This window comes from Pelmatolapia mariae, linkage group LG4 (assembly GCF_036321145.2).
Source record: "Pelmatolapia mariae isolate MD_Pm_ZW linkage group LG4, Pm_UMD_F_2, whole genome shotgun sequence".
Taxonomy (NCBI): Eukaryota; Metazoa; Chordata; class Actinopteri; order Cichliformes; family Cichlidae; genus Pelmatolapia; species Pelmatolapia mariae.
This window is the reverse complement of record NC_086230.1, coordinates 27,608,068-27,635,401: the sequence shown is the minus strand read 5'-3', so window position 1 is coordinate 27,635,401 and position 27,334 is coordinate 27,608,068. Positions and strand designations below refer to the sequence as shown.

At 40.4% G+C, this 27,334-nt stretch overlaps 1 protein-coding gene across 4 annotated transcripts in view; it reads right to left on the bottom strand.

Annotated features, from left to right (window-relative positions):
- Positions 1 to 27,334, bottom strand: part of znf385c (zinc finger protein 385C) — a 138,229-nt gene that overhangs the window by 55,195 nt on the left and 55,700 nt on the right. The window contains exon 1 of one of the 4 annotated variants that reach the window (XM_063472251.1): positions 585 to 1,061. The exons of the other annotated variants lie outside the window; for them this stretch is intronic. Coding sequence (XP_063328321.1) covers positions 585 to 594 — 10 coding nt within the window. The 5' untranslated portion in view covers positions 595 to 1,061. Of the gene's footprint in view, positions 1 to 584; positions 1,062 to 27,334 lie in introns of those variants that run through there. 4 annotated transcript variants of the gene reach the window in all.

The following is a 27,334-nucleotide window of genomic DNA, read 5'->3' as shown; positions in this document are numbered from 1 at the left end:
TTTTCTCAAACAGACTGATGTTTTGTTTTGTTTTGTTTTTTATTATTGATGACTCGGGACGTTGTGACGTTTTAAAAGAAAAAAAGAACAAAACCTTATTAATAATAATCTACGGTGGAAGTTTTCGTGATAAAAGCGCCAAGTTCCATCTATGGGCCGAGAGGACTAAGGAGTGTGAGGTGTCGGTAACTCCGAACCAACCAGGACGCACACTTTTGGTTGAGCTTCATATAATCTGATGCGGTGATTGTTGATGTAATCGACGGCGCACAAAAGCGCGCAGGACATTCATGAATAAATCATAAAAAAGACACTTTAAATGGTCAACTTGCGAGCCCGATCAATGACTGAATCCCTGGATTTTTCATTTTTCCCGACAACGACTTTTAGCGCGCCTGCTCCACATAGTATGTTTGCATTAACATGCTTTAAGATCTTTTTTTTTACCCATCGACACTGTTGCAACACGAAATCCTGAAACGGTTGTATTTGGAACCTTTCAGGAATCTTTCATATGTATTGCTTACTCAGCGCAGCCGCGTTATCACCGGTAAAGTGGAGAACTGTAGGTGTTTAACACTTACCGATCAGCATCGTGGCTCCAGGACCGTATCTGTGAGTCTACAGCTCGGCGTGTCACCTGCCGTGAAAACGGTAAAAAAAATAAAAAATAAAAAGATATTTACGCACTTTTATCCCCAGAGAGAGAGGACATGTACAGCACGCAGGTGCGAACGGTAGGCGTACGGCACTTAAAGAAGAGCCTCGGAATGTGCTGGAGCCGATTTTAGAGGACTTGTTTCCTCTCCTGTCTTTCCAAAGACAACTCTTTTTGTCAACACTGTATCCTTTACTCCCCCGTCTTTGGTGACCAATTCCCAGGAAATCTTAGATCCTATTGATGCGCGTTCTCCTCAGTTAAAATCCTATTGCTCGTGCTGCTGCTCCGCGTGGCCTGAAGGAGGCGAGGGATAGGACTGTGGGAGCGAAGCTGGGTGTAATTGCCTGTTTCTTCTCTCTCTCTCTCTCTTCTCTGATCTCTCTCTGAGTTCTCTCCTCCTGTCATCCTTTCCTCTCCAAAGTCCCACATCTTTCTCTCTCCTCCCCTTGGTGAGCCCCTTTAACATGACAGGGCTGCACAGAGACAAGCTGCACACCTGTACAACTTGGCAACACATTAGCCATCTTGTCAAACTTACTGCTTTGCAGGTCAGCACTAGGAATGACACTGGCTTCAGATATGTTCTGCCTTGCAGCCAAAAAAAAAAAAAAGATAAATTAATCAATAAAATAAAGGCAGAAGCAGTAAGCAGGTCTGGATAGAAGACACATGACAGGTGCACCGTAAACATAAAGGGAAAGAAAAGAATATTTTCTGAGACAGGTTTCCGCTCGTGCTCTCATAAGTATGATTTGTGCGCACTTGTCAAGGCAACTGTCGTGTGTGCACTACAATGTGTGAGTGAGAGCAACGTGAGAGTGACTGCAAGTGATGGTTTCTCACAGCCGTCTCTTCTGCCAGTCTGCGCCTCCTTTGTGTCTCTTCTTGTCGATGCATCATTTGGTGAAGCTGACACATATTCGGGGATTTGAAATTGGCTCGAGAGCGCAGAGAGCCTACTCGGAATTAAATTTCTGTTTGTTCAAATGGCGTGTTGTGTGTTGTGTGTGTGTGTGTATAAGTAGATTGTGATTTGAAGGGCCTTGGTGTAATGCTAAGCTGTCCTGGAGCTACGCCAAAGCACATCTCCCAGGGTGCTATCAGGAACTTAATTACAGCATTAAATTGCTCCCTCTCCGCCTCTCCTGCGCTTGCAGTTCACTTCCTCTTCGTTTCCATTTTCGCCCCTTTCCGCTTTTCTACTTAAACTGTATTTCTACCTAATCATATACTTTGTCTCTTCTCCCCATCTGTCTGTCTCTCTCTGTCTATATTGTTCCTCTGCTTCTAGTTTATTCGATTTGCTGCTTTGGCTGAAATGCCCACTGGTCCTTGCTGTTGTTATGTCGTCATTGTGAAGAGGGCTTTCAGATGCTTTTTAAATTGTTCCTGACATCCGCTGTCCAAGTCAAAAATAACGTGTTCATCAGCTGTGTCTGCTGTCCATTCAAAGGGTATAAGTCAACATTTACATTAAACTGATAGTATATACATGATGCTCTTTAGTAGTCAGTTTGTCATGATGTTATTAAGAGTGCTGTTCCAAAGAGTAAAGCTGCAAGTGAGAAAGTGGAGCATGGCAGCAGGGAGAGGTTGTAGTGATCAGATTGCTGATGAAGAGCTCCTTTTTAAACATGAAATATTGCCTCTGACAGAGTGTTATGCGGGGTGTGAACTACCTTTCTTCTCCAATCCAGGTTTCTGTTCCTTGCCATTCACAAAGGCAGCAGTAGACCCAGAGACTCTCCTTTGGGGCAGAGTAGGGGACACAGGGGCAGCTGGGCTGTCCTGTTGCCTCATGCCAACCATCAGCCTACAGGCTGCCATGCCAGAGCCTGGGCTAATTAGAAACACGGGAATCGCTCCAAGCTTTACATCAGTCAGCCTCAGCCAAGAAGATTTGTTCTAGCCTATTTGTTCCATACTGTATGTTAAGAGAAAACAATACATGGTTACACCTCTCCGAGGGATAATATAAAAGTCAGTTTTTCCACAGCAAAGCCTATGTGTATGTTTTAATAATATATTGAGGAAAGGCTCTTTTATAATACTGCTCATTAAGGACCTGTTTGCAGTGGCTTAATAATAGTTGCTCTTAGCTGCATCACAAGTCAAGTTCTAGAGTAAAAATCTATGAGGCTGAAAAATGAAATCGGAGCACAAGTGCCAAAAACTGCAGTCCTTCAAGTGGCCACTTGAGGCTGGCACCAAAAGTGAACCTAATCACATAGACTTCTCACCTTTACAGCTGAAATCAATATGTTTACATCTCAAGTGGAGGTAGGGAGTAGGGACAATTATAATTAAAAAAAAGTTATGCATCATTACAGGCATGGCCACTTAGATGAAGGGTGAATCACCATACAGAGAAATGTAACTCGTAGCTGTCGAGTAGGTCTTGGCTAATTTGAGTCACTAATTAGACCTCTTTTTAACTACCTGACAAATAATATTCTGGCAAGCTCCAAGATTATATTAGAACTTAAAGCTTATAATTTAGAATTTCAAGACTCCCAAAAACAAAGCTAGCAAAAGCAATACATCTAAAACTGAGTCTTCCAAACAGGACCTCACAAATCAGTGAGTGATGTCACAATGTCTATGCCCTCCTTTAATATAACCTAAAGTTGGTGTAAGTAATTATATTCAGCTTTTGAGTCCTAAAGCAATTACAGCACTACAGTGGAAACCCATGCCATCATGAAACTGCCAGCACACAGTTTTTGTGCTGATGTTAATGCCAGAGCAGGTATAGGTGACAAGGAAGGAGTCCACACACTGAGAACTCAGTAGTTACTGAGTGAGCAACATGCTGGCTGTAAAACAGCCTGTTTCAGTTTAAGCATTGTTTTCAATAAATTGCATTCTCAAAAAAATGTTTTGTCTCACTCCCATTTCTTCTTGTTGCATGTTGAAGCTATACTCGAAACCTTCTTAAGATCCAACCATGCAAATTATAATTTTTTTGCGACTTTTCAAGTGGTCTTAAACTTTTGATTGGGACTGTATTAGAGAGCCTGATTCACTGTGTCTGTTTTCTTCAATTGCTGTACACTGGTTTATAACATAAACTTTAATGTTTATTTCCAACATTGGTATAAGAACAATTCTAAGTCAACTGGATTCCAAGGGCATAAGCCCAAGTGAATTTGTGACTACATGTAAAAGTCAGGGTGAGTTGCAGGGATTCACACCTTTGATTTAGTTCTGGCGGAGTGATCTTTACTGTGTTTGACTTGACAGACTGTGGCATGAACCAAGAATACACTATGACCAAGTGAAAATTGTAAAATTAGCTCACTTAACTAGGGAAATTTCCATCTAAATTAAAACGAACAAAATCAAAATAGCCTCACATGGTGAGGCTTTTTCTACATGCTTAAAAACACGATGAAGAGCACAGATACCTTTCCACATGAGTGGAACTTTTTTCACATTGCCAGCATTTTCACTCATTTATGCCTAAATGGATGTGAGAACAGATGGTCTCTTAAAAATAAATACTAGATTGACTGACTTGTCAGGATGATACAACATAAAGGAGTTTTCTTTTTCATGATTATATTGTTCACACTTTTGAGCCATTTGACCTCCTTTGTCATTGGATCAGTGTTCAACTTGTTCATTTCAAGTTGCTACGCTATACACTGAAAAACAATGCAGGAAAAAAAGTCTGACATTACTGTTCCTTTGTGAGTTGTGGGACAGCAAATCTGTAGTTAACACTGGTGGACTTGCTGCTGAGAGCCAAGTATCTATGGTGATGAGTGACAGATCCTGGAGAGGAGAGAAGGTCAAGCTGTCACACTCAGGTTTAATGAAATTGTGTTATCTTTCCACAATTGTGTTCTTTTATACACCGTCTGGCTCTGTGTAAAGCCACAGATTTTTCACTGGAGTCAGTTGTGAGACTTGGCGATTTAAAGAAAAAGATCAGACATGTCGAAAAGTTTGTTTACAAGTTAAAAAACAAAACAAAGAACATGACTGCAAAAGAAAGATTTCTGCTAAATGTGACATATGCACAGAATATGAATTGTTGGGTGGTTACATTGTACGGAGGTGAGGTGGAAACTCCAGAAGAGGTGAGCGGCTTGTTATTATTATGCAGTATGTGTAAACGCTGTAGAGTGCTGACAGTGTCACTGCAGTGGGTTGGGTGGGTGGAGAAGTGTGGGACAAAGAGCGAGTGCGTGATGAGTGATCAAGACCTGGTGGAGGAGGGGGTTAGATGTGAAATATGGAGATAAATGCTGTCACCTGACAGAATGACGGCGGTGTATCACGCCATGCAAGCCTAATATCATGTGACATCCATTTAGCCGTGGCATCTGGGCATCACTACAACATCCTCTTCTTCCTCCCTTCTTCACATTCACCACAAATATCACAACTTCCATTAGTTATTAACAGACGGCAACAAACGGCAAGAAAGACTCTGATGGGAAGTTCATCTAGCTGTCTCTCAACAGCAGCCTGATCAATACCTGTCAACGCCTGACAGCCTTGTAATGTCCACCTTTTTGTTTTCCAATATGTGGCGGGGATGTGAGAGTGCGATAAGAATGGCACCGCTGTTTTTGATGAGTTGTTTGTATAAGTCTATGAAAGCATGAGGACGAGAGCTTGGGAGTGTGGTTTACTAAGCAAAACAAATGCTTTTTCCCAGCCCTTGAGGTTAATGGATATGATACATAGCTGCAGATTATCTTCTTTATTCTGTACAGAAGTCATTTTTTCTGTAATTTACTGGACAGCACAACAAGAAGCGCAATCAAAGCTAACCACAGCCATGCTGTTTTATGATCCCAAATACATGCCAGAGCGTAATGAGTGACAGGCTAATTAATGAAAAAGAAAAGAAGTTAGCTTCGCCTCTCTTTCTCTAGTGTTCCAAGCCATCGGCCTCCTCAATTAGAGCTTTCTCTGCCAACCTGCTGCTGAGGCTTGAATAGGTAATGGCTGGCAGCAGCAGAGGAGGCTAACAGCCATTGCTTTCTCTTTCTAAACTAACAATAGTCCTCTCCTCTCTCATTCCCTTCCTCCACAACCAGTTTTCACTCTCCCCCTTTCTCCCTAAATCATAAACTTTATCTCTTACTCGTTCTCTCTGGACATTCTCGTCCATTACTCATCTCGCACGCGCTCCTCTTTGAAAGCTTGACACTAAGCTCTCACTTTTTAAATTGACATCTACGGATCTCCCTCTTTCTCAATCCCTCTGTCAATTTGCTTACTTCAATGGCATATTTTTTTCCTCTTCACTATCTCTCACTAGACCCAAATCTCTTTCACACCCTCTTTCTCTAACAAACAAACAAATGAATTGAAGAGCACTGGAAAGGAACATCCTCAGAGCGTAACGGCCATGCCGGCTACCTGACTGACTGACTGAAAGAGAAACCAACTAACTAAGTGACAGAAAGACTGACAGCAGGTTGAAGGAACACTGAGAAGGTTGACTGTGAGGCGCTAAAGTAATTTAAAAATGGGCGGACAAGAAAGACAGATGCTGATGGGTGACAGTGTAAGATGCCCAGTCCCATAAAAGCACCTGAAGGCAAGTCTAAGAGCGCGCATTAAAGGAGAAGAGACCAAGTGTCAAGTTATTTGCTTGGTGTTCAGCTCACTGATGAGCCTCCCAATTTGTGTCTCTATGTCCCTCATTAACATATACTGATTTGAATGACTAGCAAAAAGAGAAAACAAGCAAATTACATAAATTATACGACTACATGCAAACCCCGGGATTTAAAATACAATTTAAAATCACTCCAAAAATGAAAAACAGATACTAATAAGAGCACGAGTCTTTTTCAACAACATGCTGTGTGGTTCACCTTATCTGTCTTGATAAGGAAATGTGTTGTCATCATGGAGTGTCATATAAAAATGCTTAGTTAGCTCCCATCTGTGTTGTCCTTTGTGGCCATTCTTGATGCTGCAAAGGATTGCACTTGGGAATATTGTGCTGCCAACAGATAACAGTTCTGGTTTTAAGACCTGCAGTGTCTGCATCAGGTGCTGGAGAGGTGGCTGTGGTATTCAGTGCAGGTTTGTCAGCCTGGAAGGTTGTCAGCCTGTTTTGGACCTCTATGTTTAGTTTTCATTTCACCTGCTGACTCCTTTTGTTTTTCACTTCATATTTACTTTCCCTTTCACTCACCAGTTAGGTTTGTGCACATGGACACACCTTGCACATTAATATGGCACAATGTTAACTTTGACAAAACTGCATTATTGATGCCCCAGAAATGAAATATGTTAATATTTCTATTTTTTTTAATAAAGCAATTCTAATTGTTCTTTGACTCTTAAATGTACTGATTAATTTTTGGGGTCAATAATTAGCCATTACTAAAAAAAAAAAAATAAAAAAAAAGTAAAAGGTAAATTTGTTTAAGGAAATTTTATGCATCTTTTATGTTTTATAAAAGAGTAACAAGCCATTTGTAATAACATTTGACCAGGTTGTAAAAAAAAAAAAAAAAATCAATTTGGCTAGTTTTTATCCAGCTCATTAATTCATCATTTAATTCACCATCACTTACCTTCTGTAAAAGCGAGATCCAGCGCATCAGACAAAAGTACACTTATTAATAACTTATTGCTGCACCATTTACAACATGTATAATCTATCCTATGTGAAGTGGTGAATGTTGCAGAAATACGTTAATAATACATGTGTTTTGGATTAATGAGCTGAAGATCCTTTACACAAAGTAGGTGGTCATATTGATGAATTAAACAGCAGCAGTAAAGACTACAGAGGTAATGCAGCTAGAGGACATACAGTAAATTAATTATTAATTTTTCACAGCCTTCAAACCCAGAATTTCTTTAACAGAATGGCTTTCAACAGCTATATAAATAATTAATGAATGATTTATAAACCATTAATAGAATAGCAACTTATTGAACGGCTTGTAAAATGTGCTGCCCAGAAAATGACATCATTCTCACAACTGTAATGTTATAAGCTAGGATCATGAGTTTTGTTTGTGACCAAGATTTTTCTTGTTTACATGATAACATCTGGATTCACCAGACTTCCCGTTTTCATTAGCAAAGGATGGCAAGTTGCTTTGCAAGATATATTTACATAAACTCCTCTAAAAATAAACATAGCTCCTCATATCTGTTATATCTAACAATATTTCTTGTTTGAAGTTTCCACTGTAATGAGAACATTAGAAACAGTAACATCTGTCCGGTACTAAATCATATTCTTACTGTATATCACCTGGTGTCACTCAACATATTAGCTGCTGGGGTGTTTCTTTAAAAAAAAAGAAAGTAGCACATAGTGTCAAATATCTAGATCATATGCGTTAACCCAGAGGAGAGAGAGGCTGACAGCCCAGTATGACACTGCAAAGTGTGCGTGTGTGTGTGTGTGTGTGTTGTGCTTGTAAGCTCTGCCACCTGCACATTCCAACTCATCACAACAGGAGAGAAGACGTCCCATTTAGCATCACTGTCACATACAGTTTCACAGACAGACAAACACAAGAAGAGAGAGGAAGAGTATGTATGTGAGTGTGTGAGAGGGAAAGAGAGACAGTGGTAAGAGGGGAAAATGGCTTCCCTAACATAAATAAATCATCAGTGTGTTTCGTCGCCTTGGCTGGGTTCACAAGTGGAAGATGAAGGAGCGTAACAGTGAGGGGGAGGAGGAGCTGAAAAAGAGGGAAACCGATAAAGAGGGAAACTGCTAGGTGAGGGGAACAGCAGGCAGGTGGGAATCCTGATGTCTCAGGTGGAACAGAAAATGTCTACTGTCAAACTGATGTAATTGCTGCCAAGAATAACTGGACACGTCGGGGATCCGTGTGAAAATTCATGCATACAGTTATATAATACAGTCCAAACTATTCCATGTGAATTTAAACATCTCTGCTGTCTCTAAAACACACGTAGGAAGATACTTATTGAATGTCTCATTGAAAATATAGGTCTAAGCCCAAGCATATGCATTTAATCTTTAAGGCAGGTTTTCTTCTCTTAGAGTGTGTTATTCATACTATCCAGCACTGCTCTGTCTTTATAGTATCTGTGAATGAAGTTTTTGGTGTATGTGCACTCGCCAGCCACTCGTTAGGTATGAATGACGAAGAAAAGCTATTTAAATGATTTTGAATGTGGCAAAATATGTTGGGGTCAGGCGGGCTTGATGGGAAATGTTGATCTGCTGAGATTTTCCCACACAACCATCTCTAGGGTTTACAGATGACGGTCCAAGTGTCAGTTCTCTAGGGAAAAAATTATTTGAAAAAAAAGTATAAATCAAGTCATCAAAAACTGAAGCAGATGGGCTACAGTAGCAGAAGACCCCACCGAATGCCACTCCTGTCAGCTAAGAACAGGAAACTGAACTTCAGTCTGTATGCACTCACTCAAATTGGACAACAAAAGATTAGAAAAATGTTTCCTGTTGTAATTAGTCTAGATTTAGTGTCAGAATCTGGCATAAACAACATGAAAACATGAATCCATCCCGCCTTGTATGAACAGTTCAGGCAGCTGCTGGTGGTGATGATGTAATTTCTTGGCATTTTCTTGGTACACTTTGGGCCCGTTAGTACTAACCGAACATTGAGCCTATCTCAGGATTGTTGCTGACCTTATCCATCCCTTTATGACCACAGTGCCCCCATCCTCTGGGTACACTGAAGATTTGAGCGTTGTGGCTCATATCATCTCAAGCTGGTTTCTTGTACGTGACAATGAGTTCAAATGGCTTCCACATTCACCAAATCTCAGTCCAGTAGCGCACCTTTGGGATGCGGTGGAACAAAGGATTTAAATCATGGATATGCTATTGACAAAACTATAGCAAATGTGTGATGATCATGTCAATATTGACTAAAAACTCTGAATGAATGTCTCCAGCACCTTGCTGAGTCTATGCCACGAAGAATAAAGCCAGTTCTGAAGTCAAAAGGGTGTTCACAGCCAGTATTGGAATATTTACCTACACGAATCTCATACAGTAAGTCTTCAGTGACTTGACCCTGTTTATCATGTGCCAAAATGTTGGTAAAGTGATAGATGAGTCCTGATTTTCCATTAGGAAAAACATCAGCTTTGCAAAAACATGTAGGATTTTAATTCTATTACACTAATCAAAATTTAATAAGCAGACCTCAATAAAGTCTAATATAATAATGGTCTCAAATACATAACCCATTTTGTTTTTTCATTTGATTTTCCTCCTAATAAGCAAATGCTCTGCCCAAGACTAACAATGATAATTTTATGTTGGTGGTAATTGAAATTTTCAATCTCCAAACAAACAGTCTAACTGTTACCTTTAACACTAAACTATCCTGGCATTTTTATTTGCCATTTTTTAAGCAGACACATGTCAGTTACAGCACATTTACAACTAGAACTAAATCCAAAGTGGGTAACTGTTTACTTGCTTCTTTCATCTTTATTATATTTTCATACTTCATATATGACTCATTGTTTTAAAGTCTAAGTTTTATATCGTTTTGCTCCCAAGGCCAACTAGAGTGACTCATGCTATGCAAAGAATGAATAATGGTCGATTGTACTTTTATTCCTTAATTGCTGCCTAGGCACTCCAAACTGTAATTAGAGGGGGTCATACATTTGAACAATCGTTTCAGAGTTAGTTCAGCTGTGTTGCCACCACTTAAGAAAGAATTTGAAGGAGAACAGTGTTGCATGTTTGATGATATTTAGCACAGTTCAGCCACTCTAAACCATATATTCTTTAATTTACACTGTATAGGCATACACAGACTTAAATCACTTGAAAAATATAGAAAGAATTACAGTGACATTGGTCAAGCAGACTGAGAGTGAACAAAGGAGCATTTTCTGCTTTAATGTTCCAGGCTACAATTACACACAAAGACTACATGAAGCCAAAAATCAGTCTCCTGTTCATTACCATTAGAGTGACTCCAGGATGTATATTACCACATATTAGACTCCTACTGTATTGTTTTTGCAGTATTGCTCATGAAATTGAAAAAAGAGAGAAAAAAAAACAGTTTACATAAACATGTTATTGTGATTTTTTTTATTAGATTAGTTTTTCTGTTGTTGTCACGGCTACAAAAACAATTTGTCCCTTTTATATAGCTGTAATAAACATTGAATTATAGCTGCTAACAAAACACTTGGTTGTTTGAGTATTGAGGCATAGAAAATAAAGGTTTGAAAAGTATCTATATTTGGGTGGCAAAACTCAGAAAATATATTTGTACACTTTTTTAGCATTCACCTTGAAAGTTGGCTTGTCTTTGGGTTCAATAAATAATACAAAGAAGCAGTCAGTGAAAGCTTGTGTGCTTGTTGAGTCAGATAAAGGACATGCTTTACGTAGGAGAGTCATTACAATGGCAGAATGCTGCTTTGTATAGTGAAGATAAGGCTATTCAGAGTTAAAAGCACAGGCTTTCACATAATAAATGTGGCTAGTGGCCATCCTCACGCTAAACAAGGTCAACTTGGCATTTATTGAGGTAAAGTGGGAAAAAGGAAGTGATTAAACAACGTCAGGTAAACCACTTGTTTATTCATATAATAGGTATTAAACTAGTATTTTATATATGCAGTATGATGAACAAATGTTTGTGTGAAAATGTTTCAACACTTGGAGCCACTATAGAGAGACTTGTATTTACATTGTTGTGTTTACACATCAAAAACAGAGAACTACAAAGAAAAAAAAAAAAAAAAAACGAAGCCAGTCTTGCCATTTTGTGCAATTTATAAAATTTTACAGTACAGCAGCAGACCATCATATAAAGGATGGAAAGAGTAGCAAAGAAAGGAAAAACAGCTATGCCTTGAGATGCAGTTGAATCTTAGAGATGTGAAAGGATATTGAAGGTGAGAGGGGAAAGTAATCCATTGTGAGGCATGTGAAGAGCCACAGAAAATGCAGTGGAAACACTGGGACTTTGCTTTCCTCCCAAAAGATGAGAGCATCTGACGCACCTGATGGTAGTCCTGGAAAATCTGTAAAATTGGACCCATAAAATTGAAAGACTGCAGGGTTTGGACCTTGGAAATAAACTGTATATGAGTGCTGCAAGACCAAGTTAGAGCCCCACCCAGCCCATAACCTCACTCTATTTTTCTTTCTGCTAGTGATCGTAGAAATGACTCCTTTACACGGACACAGTCTGTCTAATGCTATCCACCTGAAATATTTATTCTCATACATCACAATTTTTTTTTGCTTCATATTTAAAGAAAATTATAAGAAGTTATGTGACCAGTGTATCGGCCTCTAATTCAGATTGTTATTTGGTTTTTATTTTTAAAACCTTTTTGGTTGTGCTATTACAAAACATAAACATGGCAAACTTTGTTGCATATGTGCCTGGTCACTCATTTTGTATCTCCTTAGCAACGCATTGTTTGTCCATTGTATGCATATACATATGCATATCCAGGCCGGGTTAGTTTCCAGCTAATCGTGCCCTTACATGCCTCACGGGTTCTCGGTGTTGATGTCAACAAGGTAAGCAGCTTTCAAGTCACACATATCAGACAAGACAGAAAATAAGCGAGGAAATTGAAACTGACTGCATAGTTTTGAGGGACATTTTTTGAAAAAGCAAAATCGTTACAAAAGTCTAATCTCTAGTGCCTTTAAAGACTTACTGGGGGCGAGGGGGGGTTACTTTGCATGAAGACAAACTGCATGACATAGAGGCTTAGAAGGTCTTCTGTTCTTATTTTCCTTTATTTAGTTATGAGATGTGATATGAATCACACAAGAAACACTTGAAATCATTTTCATACATTTCTGATTTTATAAAATACAATTTTTAATAAGTAATTTTAATACAGTCAGCCAATCTAAAAATGTAACTGAGAAAAAATGGTAACACATGAATGAAAGAACATGTGGGGAAGTTGGCTTGAACATCTATGAGCTGCTTTCACTTGATAAACGACTTGTTACAATGTGTATTTCCACAGCCTTACTGGAAGGCAGGCTGCTCTCGCTGACTATTCTAAACTTGCTTGGACCCACAATGTGTGTATTTTTGTGTCTGTCTCCATGTTTGTGTCTGTTTGTCTGCATTTGTGTTTCAGAGCAGCTGAAGCATGTGGCGTGAAAGACAATGGCACAAACCTAAAGGTCTAGAGCCAGGCATGCTGAGATTCATTTCCCTGCCATTCAGCCAGATAAAATATCACAGCAATCATGGCCTGCACCCAGTATCACTGTGTGTCTACGTGTATGTGTACACATCTATTTAAGTATGTCTGTGTGAAATTTGTCTATATATGTGTGTGTGCAAAGGTGTTGTGTGTTTTGTCAGTCTTGTGCCAAGTGAGGCTATGGCTTCTGCATCTGCTATTGTGAGGACGCATCGCCTCGTTGCCTTCCTGTTTTTCCATCCCATCCAACACCCCCAGACCCGCCTATGCCTGTATGGCAGGTCACATGGGCGCTCTGGGTGGTTTCACATCCCATCATTTCCTGTGGCTGACTGTCGGGGCACATCAGGGTGCCACGCGAGTCTAATGCTGATGAGCTGAGACAGCTCTATTCTGACTGGGAGGGGTCTAGTGGACCAAGCACAATCTGCAAGCACCACCCCCTCCTCTGTGTACACACACACACACACACACACAAGTAAACAAACACACAGACTTACTGTAGAGAGCAAACTACATAGCAACAGTCTGCTAGCACCACCGCGCAAATTCAGTGTGTATGCATGCGTAACTGTGTCACTACAGTACAAGTATGAATCACACCAGAAAGCCTAATACTAACTATATTTTTGTGGTAGGAATTATAATGTATATACCATTAATATGATAATTTATGCCTACAAACGCATAAAATAAATCAAATCACAGAACTTCATTTACTGTTTGGTTGGTGAAGACTACTTGTCTACGAGACAGGGAGAGGCGATCCAAGGCCCACTAACAGACAGACATAAATCAAGGACAAGAGCCACAAAGAGGGTCAGTGTGAGGCGATGAATGAACAATCTGTGTCACAGGAAAATCCTGTTTCATATTGTGAAGTGGATTGGAGGAGGCGATGGCCTGTTATGTGCACTATGTCACACGTACACCTGCACACCATCTGTGCATGCATGTGTAAAAGCAAGTGTGTGCGTGTGCTGACGTGGACCCGTGTGGACCTCTAGCTTGCGTGGACTCGCCGTCACAGAGATTCAGAACAGACACGCACCTGGGCCGTGTGCATGCACGGAGACAGATGTGGTATATATGATAAAATGCCTGTTAAAGAGATTAAAGGAAGACAGACAACGTGTCAGGATAAAGAGCAGGGGCCAACAAGGAGAAACAGAATGAAAAAGGGTTTGACAGAAACAGGCTAACAGTGTGAAGAAGAAGGGAGCACAGGAGAGCCTGACAGACAGAAGAGTTCGAATAATAGATAGCGGCAGTGACAGGGAGTCAATGTGATGGTGAGACAATAAACAGATAGACGTGTTCTGTCAGGGGGAGAGAGGCTGAGGGAGAGGAGCGAGAAACACTGGCCTTACAAGCCCCTGCTACACTCTTGTTTTTACAATGGAGAGAGAGAGAGAAAAAAACTCAAGCTCAGTTTATAAAACCATCCCCTTCTCACAGAAAGCTCAGTAATTCGCTTCCATTGATTATTGATTAATTGGCTTGAAGAGAATAGAGTAACAAAATTATATTGAAGCGCTTGCATTGATTCATTTTCATTCTTTCTGTTGCTTCAGAGCCTTTCATGTCCTGTATAACCCCTCAGGCTGTGCACCAAATGAAAAAAAAAATCGCTTACAACCTTGAACAGCTGCAAGTCTGTCCATTTTAAACACTGCTAATCCACTTTATATATTAAAGACTAATTATATGTGGACATGAACTGAACATTGACCGGGGCAACATAACAGTCTTCATAGTCTGCAACACAACACCCCAGATAAGCAGGTATAAAAATACAAAAAGATGATGCAAAAAGAATTCCTGTGTCAACTGAAAATTCATGACTACGTGAAAAAAAATAAACATGGAGTTTAGAATCAGTGTCAGCATCAGTTTTTAAAGGAGTTCCATGTATTGTTCCTCTGAAAGAAATAGTATCTGTCTAAAGATGGTTTTTGAAAGAGGACTGTACATTTTCCAATAACTCTAACAGAAGTTACTGAGCCAAGAACCCTGAGAGGTTTAAAAAAGTCACTGAGCACCAAAGGAGCTCAATGACTCCTTAATAAGGCATTTACAGATACAGTAAATCTAACAGATGTCTCATAATGGATGATTCAGCTGATGATATTCAATGAAAATGTTTTATAACATTTAATATATATAGAATTTATTCTCTACAAAATCTGCACCTGGCATTTATAATACAGTTAAAGCCAGGGAAAGAGTTCTGTTATGGAAACTAAGCCAACTATTAAGGTTAAGCAACTCAACTGTTGAGTTGCTTAAGCTGGCAGGTTTAGAATAAAAACAAATGTTCAGATTCAGGTACCTTTACAGGGTCTTTCATTTACTGTTAAACACACTTGAAGCGTGAATGAAATCTGCACCCGTTCACCATCACCTCTATAGCTTTGTTCTCTACTCTGATACCCCTAACATTTTATCCAGCACGCCAAATTTCCTCCCTGAAACTTAACATGCTGCAGAGATTGCAAATAAATTTAGCCCATTACGCAACATGACAGGGTCATTGTGGGTGACATGGCTCTTTATCCCCCCTGTCTTGCTACAGTTGATCTGTGTAAAAGTTAAACCAACTATTTTCTCAGATGGGAATTCATCACACAGAATCTGACCAATGAAGTGCATTCACTCAGAGACCTTGATGTAAAAATGTTTGTGAACTCAGAGTGTACACACAGGGCATCTTTTATAAAACTAAGGATTGATGTTTTATGCTCTATATTGTGCAAGCCGTGAATACTCAGACTGTGTGCTCAATGTGAGGAGTGACCAGTTGGCCCGAGGGACACTGAGAGGCCAGGAGAGATTAAAACTGTATTTCTCCACCAGCTTCTCAGACCCTTCCTCACCTCTGACTCCGTTAGAAAACAGGAGACGACGACACGGTCATCAGCAGCCTGTTCGGAACAGCGTCTGTTTAAACTGGCTGGTCAGAAAATGAATGGTGCAGTCAGGCACTGTGAGCCGTAGTGACACACTGTACACAGCAACAATCGCCACACTGCAGTGAGGCATCTGCCAGCCATATAAAATCCTGACAAGCCAGGATGAAAGAGGAAAAGGAGAAGCTGCTTTCTGGAGAATGGCTCAAATCATTTTCATGTCAGTGCGCATGTCAGTTCGAGCTGAGAAGAATGGCGGTAGGGTAGGCGAGAAACTCTTGTTCTGATAGTGTGTCCTGACATAAAGCTGCACAATGTCTTCATCTTTTAAGCAGCTGGAAGTCCTTTCTGTGATTGTGGCACTGGAAGCAGAATGGATGGAGATTACAGAAAGAGTACAGAGAGGAGGGATTGGGGGATCGGTACATAACCGAAAACAGCTTCTTCTTTTTTTTAAACTCTCCTCTTTAGTTTGTCGCGGAGACTATTCTGGTCTGGGGCACTGAGGGTAGAGTTCAGACATTTTTCACCCCACATGCCTGCTTGACACAGAAACACATAGACATGGGAAAAACACACAAAGCAAACTTGGTTTTGGACGCAACAGAGAGCTTTTTTCCCCAGTTTAATCCAAAATACTGCCACATTCCTGGGTCAAACTGAACTGAACACAGGAGTGAATACAGGGCTTGGCAGGAATGTCACAGGACCATGACCACTTTGGCAGGTATATTCTCAGTAGGGAAAACTGTGGAAAAGGGGAAGAGGGATTCATGTATTCCACAGGGAAGTGAATGAGGCTTGGGACATTGTTGCTATATCCTTCTGTGTATTCTGGGATCATGCCCTTCCTCCATCTCTCTCCTGTCTGGATCAGGTGCCAAGGCTATTGCCAGCCTATCTAAAAGCTATTGTTGCCACTATTTTAAATTTTTAAGATATTTTTGGCATTCAGGCTTATTTTTTTTTTATGACATTCTACCTCAGGTGTTCATTTCTGTGCCTGCTTCTCTGCTCTGGGAAGCCATTTATTACCTAGAAAACCAGAACAGCGTGTAATGAAGTTGGGGAGGCACTTAATATTCATGAGTGATGCAGGAACCTTACCAAACCTTGACATGACCTTCACTCCGTTGGTCAGGATAATAATGCTCAATTTTCTTTGAACTTCAGGGCCCGTTCTTAATGCTAGTGTCCTGTGAACTCATAGTAAATGGTCTGTGTGTGATCCGTGAAATATAGTGTTGATAGTGAGAAAACTATGACAGGTAAAATAAAATTAGACGTTATCTACTGGCTGACAGAAAGGATGAAAGCCTGTCTCCACTCTATTTAGCTCTAGCGTAGGTTCTTTGACAGGACAGGAGGGACTGACTCTCGACACACATACACACACGTTCACATATATGGAAAGATAGACGCTGCTGGCTAATCCAGGCTAGCTCCCGCAGGCCTATAGGGGGCTGGTCTAATCCTGTTATCGGGACCAACAGATGCTGTTGACAGAACAATAAGCAGGGGGCCAACATGGCAGCGCAGCCCCAAGGAGGTCATGAGCCAAACTCGCCACAGCAGCAGCAGCAGGATCGCTGCCTGGCTGGAGCAAGCTGGACTCAGCACTGGCCACATACACCAGATCTCACAGGCTGAACGCATCACCGCGACAGGCACACACAGTGATTGGTTTCGTGGTATGCAGACCCCATTTTGCTTTGTCTGCAGTGTCAGAGGTTCTGGAGTGTGGCATTTCCGAAAGCTCTGAAGCTGGAATCATCTTTCAAATCATGTCTTAAAACTTTAAACAGTTTCCCATTTTCAGTTTCTTTGATGTGACAAAAAAGACCTTGATGGGACAATTCACCATAAAAGCCTGCCATGTAAAATTAAGTAGGAGCAACTGGTAATGTCTGCCGTACAAAAAGATCAGCCGTTGCCTAAAACCACAAACTAAAACTGCAGACATTTGACTGATGTCTAAACTTAACCAACGATTCTAATGAATTGTTAAGTCCCGTCCTTCCACAAACAAATTTGTATACAGAATTTTCTATCTACCTTTTCAGCTTGTTATGGCCTTGTGCTGCTTTAAAAAAAAGCTGTGATCTCTCCGTGTCTGTGTGTGTGTCTGTGGTTTCTTCTAGATCACAGAAGAAAGAGAATGCCTGGGGGCGCTGACTTTATGTCTCAACTTCCAGCAAAGGATCCTTTCTTCTGCACACCGACTGAGTACTGCACACAACGAGGAATGCGTCAACATTAGATAGATACAGTGCGGTATGGCAAACTGGCTTTTGCACACATATACGCGAGCACACACACAGTCTTGCACCATGCAACCTTAGAGATTGCTGTAGTGGCAGCTCAGCATATAAAGGTTAAAATAAATAAGTACATATTTGGCTGTTAGACATTTAATTTGAACAAGCAACCCACCCAGCCTGTCACCCATCGGCATGTGCCGATTCAACCTGCAGAAAACACAGTCCGTCTTTGTTTGCTGCAAACCAACACAAGATAAGGCACGTAAGCAGTGAGTGAGGAAACAGGAAAATTACAGAAGTGATTGGAAAAATTAAACGGGAGGCAAAGAAAATCCACTGGAGCAACATGATTGCAATGTCAAAATAAGAGGTATGTGACAGACATTTGCCATAGCCAATGGGAACGAAAGATGGCACACGTATATATAAATTAATCACAGCCTACAAGCGAGTTATCCATGAGCAGAAATAACAATGACGTTAGCGGTGATGATGAGGAAGCGTTTTCCTCCCCTCTCCCCGACTTTCTGGTTTGTGTCCCAGTTTAACTAAATCCCATTAAAAAGGCTTTCATCTCACTGCACTTCATTACTGGCATAAACGCTGCGGCTCACCCCAGAGAGAGGCAGGGATTAGATGAGACGAGCTCATCTAAAATGTTACGCTCTCGAACCCCAGCAGCTTTTTTAATAAAGACACTCACTTTAAATTCTCCATATTGGATTATCCAAATAGACCCTCCAGCGCACAAGGTGCCATTAAGGTCAGGCTTGTTGTGTTATGTGTAGGCTTGCGCGCAAGTCCTTGTGCCCTTGTACAGTGGCTAAGAACTGACTCGAATTCAACTACGGAGGTGGCTGAACGTTTCCTTTAAAAATTAGAATGGGTCGACCAACATCCGTGGAAAATTGAAAACAAATTCAGGGAAGAGACAGAAGGAGGAAAGGGAAAATGAAAAGTGGCTTTAAAGGCAGGGAAAGCAAATGGAGAGAAGACCGCAGGGAGGGAGCTTTGCATTGTGTGTGTATGATTGGATGCGATGGGTCAGAGGCTTTTGCACGCATTTATGAATGCTTATTTTAAGCAGAGCCCAAGCTGGGCTAATCTTTACTGCTCGCCTGAATGAGGGTGCTGATTAAAAGCTAATTATACGCTACAGATTTGGCCTCTGGTGAAGACTCTGCTGATTTGACACGGCTTGGACTCCGGCCTAGGAGCATGCCTGTGGGCTTCAGCTCCAGATAGCCGTGCACGTGTGTCTACAAATCAGAGGGGAATAAGACGTCAGCATGCAGGATGGATGTTTTGAGGTTTGTGTTTACAATGGCAGAACATAACCATTTACAAGCAATTTACAATTCTAAGCTATGCTGCTTAATTATTTCCATTCTCTGCTGTAGTCCTCTAAACATCATGCAGAAATATTATAATTTTATTTGACTGGTAAATCTAAGCTAAATATTAGCATAAGTGAAATGCTAGCTAAAACTTTGCTATGTATTTTTAACATGTGTGGCAATCTTTTCTTTTAACAGCTTTGTACTAGGTCCATCACGCTGACGATAAGTACTAGGATGATTTATAATGGTTAGTAATTGCATGGTGCAATGCACGCACACATGGATGTACATGTGATGAGCTAATAGTAAGTTTGTTTGAATGCAAACACATTTTTTTCTTTAAGTAATTTTTTGCTTTAAAGCTTCTATGTATTTATATTTAGGGAGTTGTAAGTCATCCTAAATCACTTGAGGGCATATCTTCAGATTTGGCAGAAATGTTTATTTGGATTCAACGATGAACCAACTAGAAGTCTGTGAAGAAATAGGTCAAAGGAAAAAAGATATCTACTGCAACATTTGGATTGTAGAGTCAGAATTTGGCATAAACGACATTAAAGCATGGATCCATACTGCTTTGTATCAGTGGTTAAGGCTGCTGCTGCAGTGATATAATGGTTAGTTTCTAAGCACACTTTGGGTCCCTTAGTATTAATTGGAGATTATGTATCAGAATTTCAGGAGCGGGACCACGCTTCCAAACACGCTCCTTCTGGTTCTCATGTATATAGGTTCTCCCACTTCTGCAGCTGTCATTCTTGTTTACGGGCCCCAACCTGCCTCCCCTTCTCAATTCTTTAACTTCTTCACTTCTATTTAGTCCATGGGGATCTGCCAGGCCATCGCCAGTCCCCTTCAAGGCCTTCACCAAACCGCAGCTCAATTCATGTCCAAGCATTCACCTTTACCTACTAAAATGCAGTCAAACCTAAAATGAGGACACGGGCCCAGCTAGTGAACTAAGTATTGATGCCACACCCAACTTGAGTATTGTCATCTACCATATCTATCTCTTTATGACCACAGTGTACCAATCCCCTGAATACAGCCTTGAGCAGGATAACATGCCACAAAGCTCAAATCATCAAACTAGTTTCTTGAACATCACAATGACTTCACTGTACCACAGTCAACAGATCTTGATCTCATCAAGCATCTTTGGGATCTGGAGGAATTGGATGTGCAGCCCACAAAATTGCAGCAACTGCATGATGTCATCAGGTCAATATGGGAATCTTTCCAGCACTTTTGACCTGATATATTAAGGCAGTCCTGCAGAAAAAAAGACATCCAGCTTGGTGTGTACAGTGACCATATAGTTACACTGTTTTGGTAACTGTTCTGCACCCATAAGCTGAATCCTTTTGAAGTCTTCACTACATACTCTATACTACATAAGTTTGCAAAAACATGGATGTCAATCCATTAGTTGATGGAAGCATTCAAAAGCAAGACAGTAATTTAAGTTATTTTAGGGACCCAAACAATGTTTTCACTGCATGTTTACTTGGATGTAGTTACAGTGAGGGTAAACTTGATGCATGCTTATTTTCTCATTTATGGAGCAGATTAAACCTAGAAATCTTGTCAGCAAATGGTACCCTTGATAGATTTTAAATTTTATTTTGTTTACCTTTTGCCTGTTTTCAGACTCTTTAGAGGTTTGTTAGTTGTCACTTGTCACTCACTGACTCGCTCGTTCTGTGCTGATTGCCAAACCTCTTGTACGGCTGACACTGTTGTTATTTAGCTTTCAACCCAATATGACTCACCTTGCTTCCCAGTGTTTCTACACAAAACCAAATTATCTTAAGAAAGCCTGTGTGTTTATTATATATAGCAGCACATGTAGGATATCGAGTGTTTATTAACAGAATCTGAATTTATTCTCAGAAAAAAAATGCATAAACAGATTTATGTAGTGATTAATTGAAATTTGTGAGGTTAAATGTTATATTTGGCCATGACGTAGGATTACGGCAGCATGTATATATCACAGGTTTCTTTACATCTTAGTCTCCTTTTTATGGTGCCACAGGTCTTTCATTTTTTCCTTCCATTTTATCTCTAAAAAGCTCAACCTGGAGCTATGTTGCTGTGTGGCTGAATTAGACTTTCATTCTGCATGAAGTGTGCTTGGACTTCTCTCCCCTTCTTTCCCTCTGCTTGTCATTCTACTGCTCAATCAGACAGACAGGAGGGGGTTAATATTTCTTATAAATGCAGCGACAAAAGAAAATAGACTAAATCCTTTGTGGCCTGTTAGCATCTTGTTCTTGACATTATTCCTCCTCAAGCATGCCAATGTTCAACGCCTATGACCCCCCCTGCAGGGCCTAACCCCAGTGCAACACCACAACAGCATGCACAGAAAACAGCAAGACTCACAGCCCACAGGGTATTTCTTTGGCTATTTGTGTCTTGGTAGTGACAAAGATAGTTTGTACAAGTGCTTATATTCTTACCCAGATTGCACACACATCACATAAAAATGCATTAGCTTTTTATTAGTTGCATTATGGAGATATTTATTTTTCTTGTCAGCTGAAAAACATATGCCGTTCTTGAGAAGGGGTCAAGAAGTAGTTGACTGTAGTATGTTTCAGCAAGCTTCTGCTAAAGATCATTGTTGATATTTTTCGGTATATCTATCTTTCGGGTGGGAGGTTAAAAAAAATGATATTAAACTGTGGATTTAATCTTATCATGAAGTATAGCCAGTTTTAAATCAGTTTCTACTACCGAGCTAAAGACAGAAGAGCAACAGCCTGCAGCTGGTCAGAAGTCTTGTCAACAGTATAGAGAAGACAACACTACATGCTCACCTTCATGTCAAGGACAAGACCATTCACAGCTAGATCACACCTGGTCACCGCCTGCGTGTGTGTGTGTGTGTGTATATGTAGTATAGGGTGTAGAAGATTTGTTTGAGAACCGGTGTATGACTGGAGGCATGCTGACAACTCTAACCTTCCCTCCTATAACTGCATTTTCTCCCTCATCCCTTTTCCTCCTCCACCTCTCTTGCCTGTCTTTATTATTAGTGGCAGCTAGAGGCAGTGGACCAGAAAATTCCCATCGAGAAACAAACCCACATCTGCATATTACAGCCCTGTTTCACGTCTGCCATGAGCGAATAAATTAATACATGAATAACAATGAAAATCATCCATGAGTTGCCTCCCTCGCTCTCTAAATGGCATGGTGTGTGTGCGTGTGTGTTTGTCAGAAGGAGCTGTAGTAGTCCGCTTTGGCCATGCTATGAGGGAACTAGGATTATTTGCATAAAGCTGGCATACATACAGGGCTGTAGGTAAATTGAGAAGTCAGGCAGTAATAAAGGTGGAGCAACAAAACAGTTGAGGGGAAATTTTTAAACCAAATATTACTTTTTTCAACAAAAAAGTATTCAGTCTACCCTCCCTGTACCCGTTTTAAATTTGAGAACTTTTGTGGTAAATTTAAACATGACAAATCGTATACAGACTGCAAACAAAATGCAATTCTGAGAATGAAAAATAAGAACTGAGTTAACTACATTTTTGTTTCCTTAAAAGTCCAACTTTGCAATCAGCATAAAGACTTACAGAAATTAGAAAAGACTGCTATTCTGCAGGTAATATATTGATGCATTAATATGTTGTATCTGATGACAGTTAAATTTTCATAAAATAACAATGCTAAGATGTTACTGTATGCAGATGCGATATGAAACAGAGGCAAAAAGACATGCGTTTATGACCGCGTGTGTGCTTAGTGCACCATACATGCCCTCCCCTCACCCTCACTTTTGTCTCATTCCGCCTAGTTTACATCTGTTTACAAAAGCTTGTCTACTTCAGTTTTATGTATGACACACTAAGGGTCTCTAGAGTTCCACTGCTCCATGCACTAGCAAATGCTCCAACATTGTCAGACTACTTTGCGGTTGCTTCCTCTCATTCGATGTGACACGAGGCCTCTCATGAGATTAGCTCAAATTCCCCCAAAATTATACTATAAAATGCTCTGGACAAAAATGCAATGACCTTCTGCAAAGACGCTTCTGGTGTCTGAGGGCTTGGTTGTGAAGAATTGGAGGTATATGTGAACTTTGGGAACTGAGGAACTGCAAACTTTCTGGGGCCATATATCATGTGTCCATTAGCAGACAGCTCTGCTTCGCTCTGTAAATGACAGTGTTTGTCTACGTCTGCCTCTCACACATACCACCCACTCTCTCTGTTCAAGTCAGCCTCTTTCCTAAGCTTTTCTCTGTCTCAGTCTTGCTGATGTGATTCTTCCCCTTTTAGAACCCCCATCTTCCTTATTACTCCTGCTCATCTCTATCTCCCCTTTACTCCAGACTACCTTTTCCCTCTCTAACCTCCATTCCTGCCCTTAGATACAGCTGGTAATATGTCACTCTGCTGTAATTTTGCCTTTCCAAAGGCCTGTAATGATGGGGAACAGATGATGGCTAAGGTGGAGGTGAGATGAGGGGGGGTTAAAGGGACTCTTTTCTGCCCAGAAAGAAAGCCTTTCATGAGTCTTTTAGCAAAGAGCCAGTGGGGGAAGAGGGTAAAATTGTCCAAAAAAGACAGAGTGAAAGAGAAAGAAAGTGGCTCATTGGGTTGTACAGTACATTTCCCGATTTTACTTAGAATCTACAACATGTCTGATGTTCCTCACTGTATGTTCAGGGAGAAGGAAAAAGCATTTCTCTGTAATATGCTTACATATATTACACTGAAAAGACCAGCGGTTTAACTCTGTTTGAAAATGGAGAATAAAAAACAAGCACACGACCAGACAAAACGAGGGCAATGATAAATAAGAAACACAAAAAAGAGAGTCATGCTAGGTGACCAAATTGACAAAATACTGTTGAAAACCGCCTGATATTTTCTGACATTTAGCAAACTGGCAAACGGTACGACTCATCTAGCAGATATGTCTGCGGCAGCTGTGGCTGTACGGGTCTGTGTAGCAGACAGGGCAGATAGGGGCTGATAGCGAGAATCGCTTGGCCTTCTCTGCAGACACAGCCAGTCAACCTGTCAGAACCCGAGTAAACACAGACATTGGATGATTTCTGAGAAACGTGACCCTTTCTCTGTGGCCCGGTAAGAGCCACACCTCACGTTTTTTTGCTCCAGTGGGTCCTGTGTGTCAGCCTGGTATGCCTGTCGACCTTTTCCCAGAATCTGAACTGCCGTCACACAGAGGTCTGGACCCTGGGGCAAAGTGGAGAACAGGGGGAAAGAAGGACAGGGGATGGGGGTTGGGAGTGGAAAAAAATGGCAAAGTGCAGGACTCGACGGCCACATCACATTTCAGGAGATTTAAACACCCACACCAGGAAAAAAAAGGACATGGAAGACAGTGCTTTAGATAAACTGTGGTTATGCTTATAAAATAAGTCCCTTTCTATATATATATCCTTGTAGCTTATCAGTGATTTGTACTTTACATATTCTTGTTTATTCAAATAATTTTTTGTTTTGTTTTGTTACAGACAATACTCTCTGGAGAGGTTTTAATGTTTGCTTGAACTGTGAAATGACATTAGCTGAAGCAAGTGCTTCCTGGAATTAGACACAGAAACAACCCAGCAGCAACATCAACCATTTACAAGGATCAGAGTAGACACTGCGGTCACTACATAAACACCACACACCAACAACGTCTGTACATGTATGTCCAAAGGCATGTATAAAGAGAGTGAAGTAATTTTAGTCTGTTCAGGGGGAAAAAATAGCGAAATTGCAAGGCAGCGCAAAAATAAAATGCAGATGTGCAAATGCATTCATGCAGAAAATCCTTGCCTTTAATCCAATTCCTCACGCTTTTTAAAAACAGAGCCGGAGAGATAGAGTCAGACAGAGACTGCGATGAAGAGTCTAACCATGAAGAGGAGGCTCACACTAACACAAACATAAACTAACACACACACTGCAAAAATGTTCACATATCAAAGCAAAGTAAGATAAGGACGACTAGAAAAAAAATCCTCACAAACACACACAGGCACACGCACACACAAATGCTAATTCTATCATGCGTGGTTTCTGTCTCATGGAGGATGTATCCGTAGGACACATTCATGCCGCCTCACAATGCTAAGGAAGATTAACAGAAAACACAAACAACCACACACAGCCAAACATCGTGTTGTCAGAATGATTTGCGGATCCACAGGCTTTGCTGGGTCACATCAGGACAGGGTGCTGTCCACAGTCCTGATCCCCCCCCTCTGGACCCTTCCAACAGGATTTCATCATTCGCTCTGGAAAAAGAGGGGGGTCTGCAAGTAAATGAGGGAGTACAAGGAAGTATGTGTGTGTGCACGCGCGTGAGGCATTTACGTTCGGGGGCGGGGTAAGTTTTAATTGACTGACTCCTTACATTGATGCATGTCCTTGGCCAAAATTAATACCAATACTAATTACAGCATAAAGGATTAAGGACCTTTCTCCCTCTAAGGACTGGTTGATCTGAGGCCTCCCTACTTAGCAGTAGAGGAGAAACAAAGTAGAAATTTGCTTCATACATGCATGCACACATGGTTATGCATGCAGTGTGCATGCTAACATACACACATGCAACAAAACATTGAAGTTAAAAAACACATTTACATGCATTGCTGAGCCCTGTAATAAAATAGATCATACGCAGTCATGGGTGTCAGCAGCAAACATAAACACTATTCCAGTTTAAGCAGTAATTAAAGCTGCAAACCTGACATCTGGATTGATGGTAGTCACAAATCAAGCCAGACATTTCACCGATATTTAATTATTAGACTACTGCATTGAACGTTAAAACCCATATTAAAATACTATTACCCAAACCCTGAAAAGATAAAAGTCATAATTCTATATTGTTTTCATGCCAGTCATCCCAGCAGTCAAAGACCCGATGGACTTATAATTGGTTCTGCAGTAACTTCAGATTGTGGGAGAATTATGAAGATTTGCAATAGCTTTTGTTTGGCCTTTACAAAACATTCAACTTCATTTGTTTTTACTGACTTCACACTTAGATTGGACTTGTAGAAACAGCAGAACTATTGCTATTAAATTTAAATGGAAGCGTAAAGCCAGTTTGGACTACTAATGTTGTGTTGACCAGATTATGTTTTGTTGCAACTTTAATTTCTGCAACATGATATGCTGTCTGAGCCTTTATTGTCAAAGCGTTGAGGCGTATAACAGGGAATTTTTGCAATAGCACATTCATAAGCAAACAAAGAATACAGTTATAGACTTGTAAAGGAAGGGATGTAGGAAAAGTTAGAGGTCATAATTATATTTTTAACAGGTTATTGTCAACAAGCTTCTTTCTACACATATATGCACTCAATACAGGTTCATAGCAAGCATATCATATGGATCAAGTGGAGGTAAAACTCCTACACATCTGCACCTTAAATATTTAACGTGATTTGATGTAAAGAATATGTGTTACATATGTTAGCTGGACTTTTGTCTTGTACTTTTACTTTTAAAAAAGATTTGATTTACCTGGCTAAATTTTCTTGAAATGATGAAACAAAGCGTCACCTTGCTTGACTTAGAAATGCAGCCTTAGTTGTAGTAGTAGTAGTTAAACTTAAAGAAGTCCAGACGCTTTTCTTTGCAAACTCCTTTGACTACGATGACCTGGATGACTGAGAACCTTCACAGACATAGTAGTAGTAGTAGTAATATTTTCCAAACATACATCAATTTCTGTAAAATATGTATCCACCAAGAGTACTTTTGACTAAAAAACTTTCTGTGGCATTGAAATATTGTGAGCATTGTAGCCGTTTTTCTCTATAGACAGAATGAAATATAGCCAGCATTAGGAGTCATAAAAGAGCCATGACATCTTAAAAAATATTGAGTTTAAAAAGTTCACTTCTTGTTGAGCTGTTTACTTTATTTCATCTTCAGTAAAGTAATTCTTCAATCTCAAAACAAACACACGAGTATTCGCTATGAATATTTAATATCATTATGGAACATTACCATAAAAATGAAC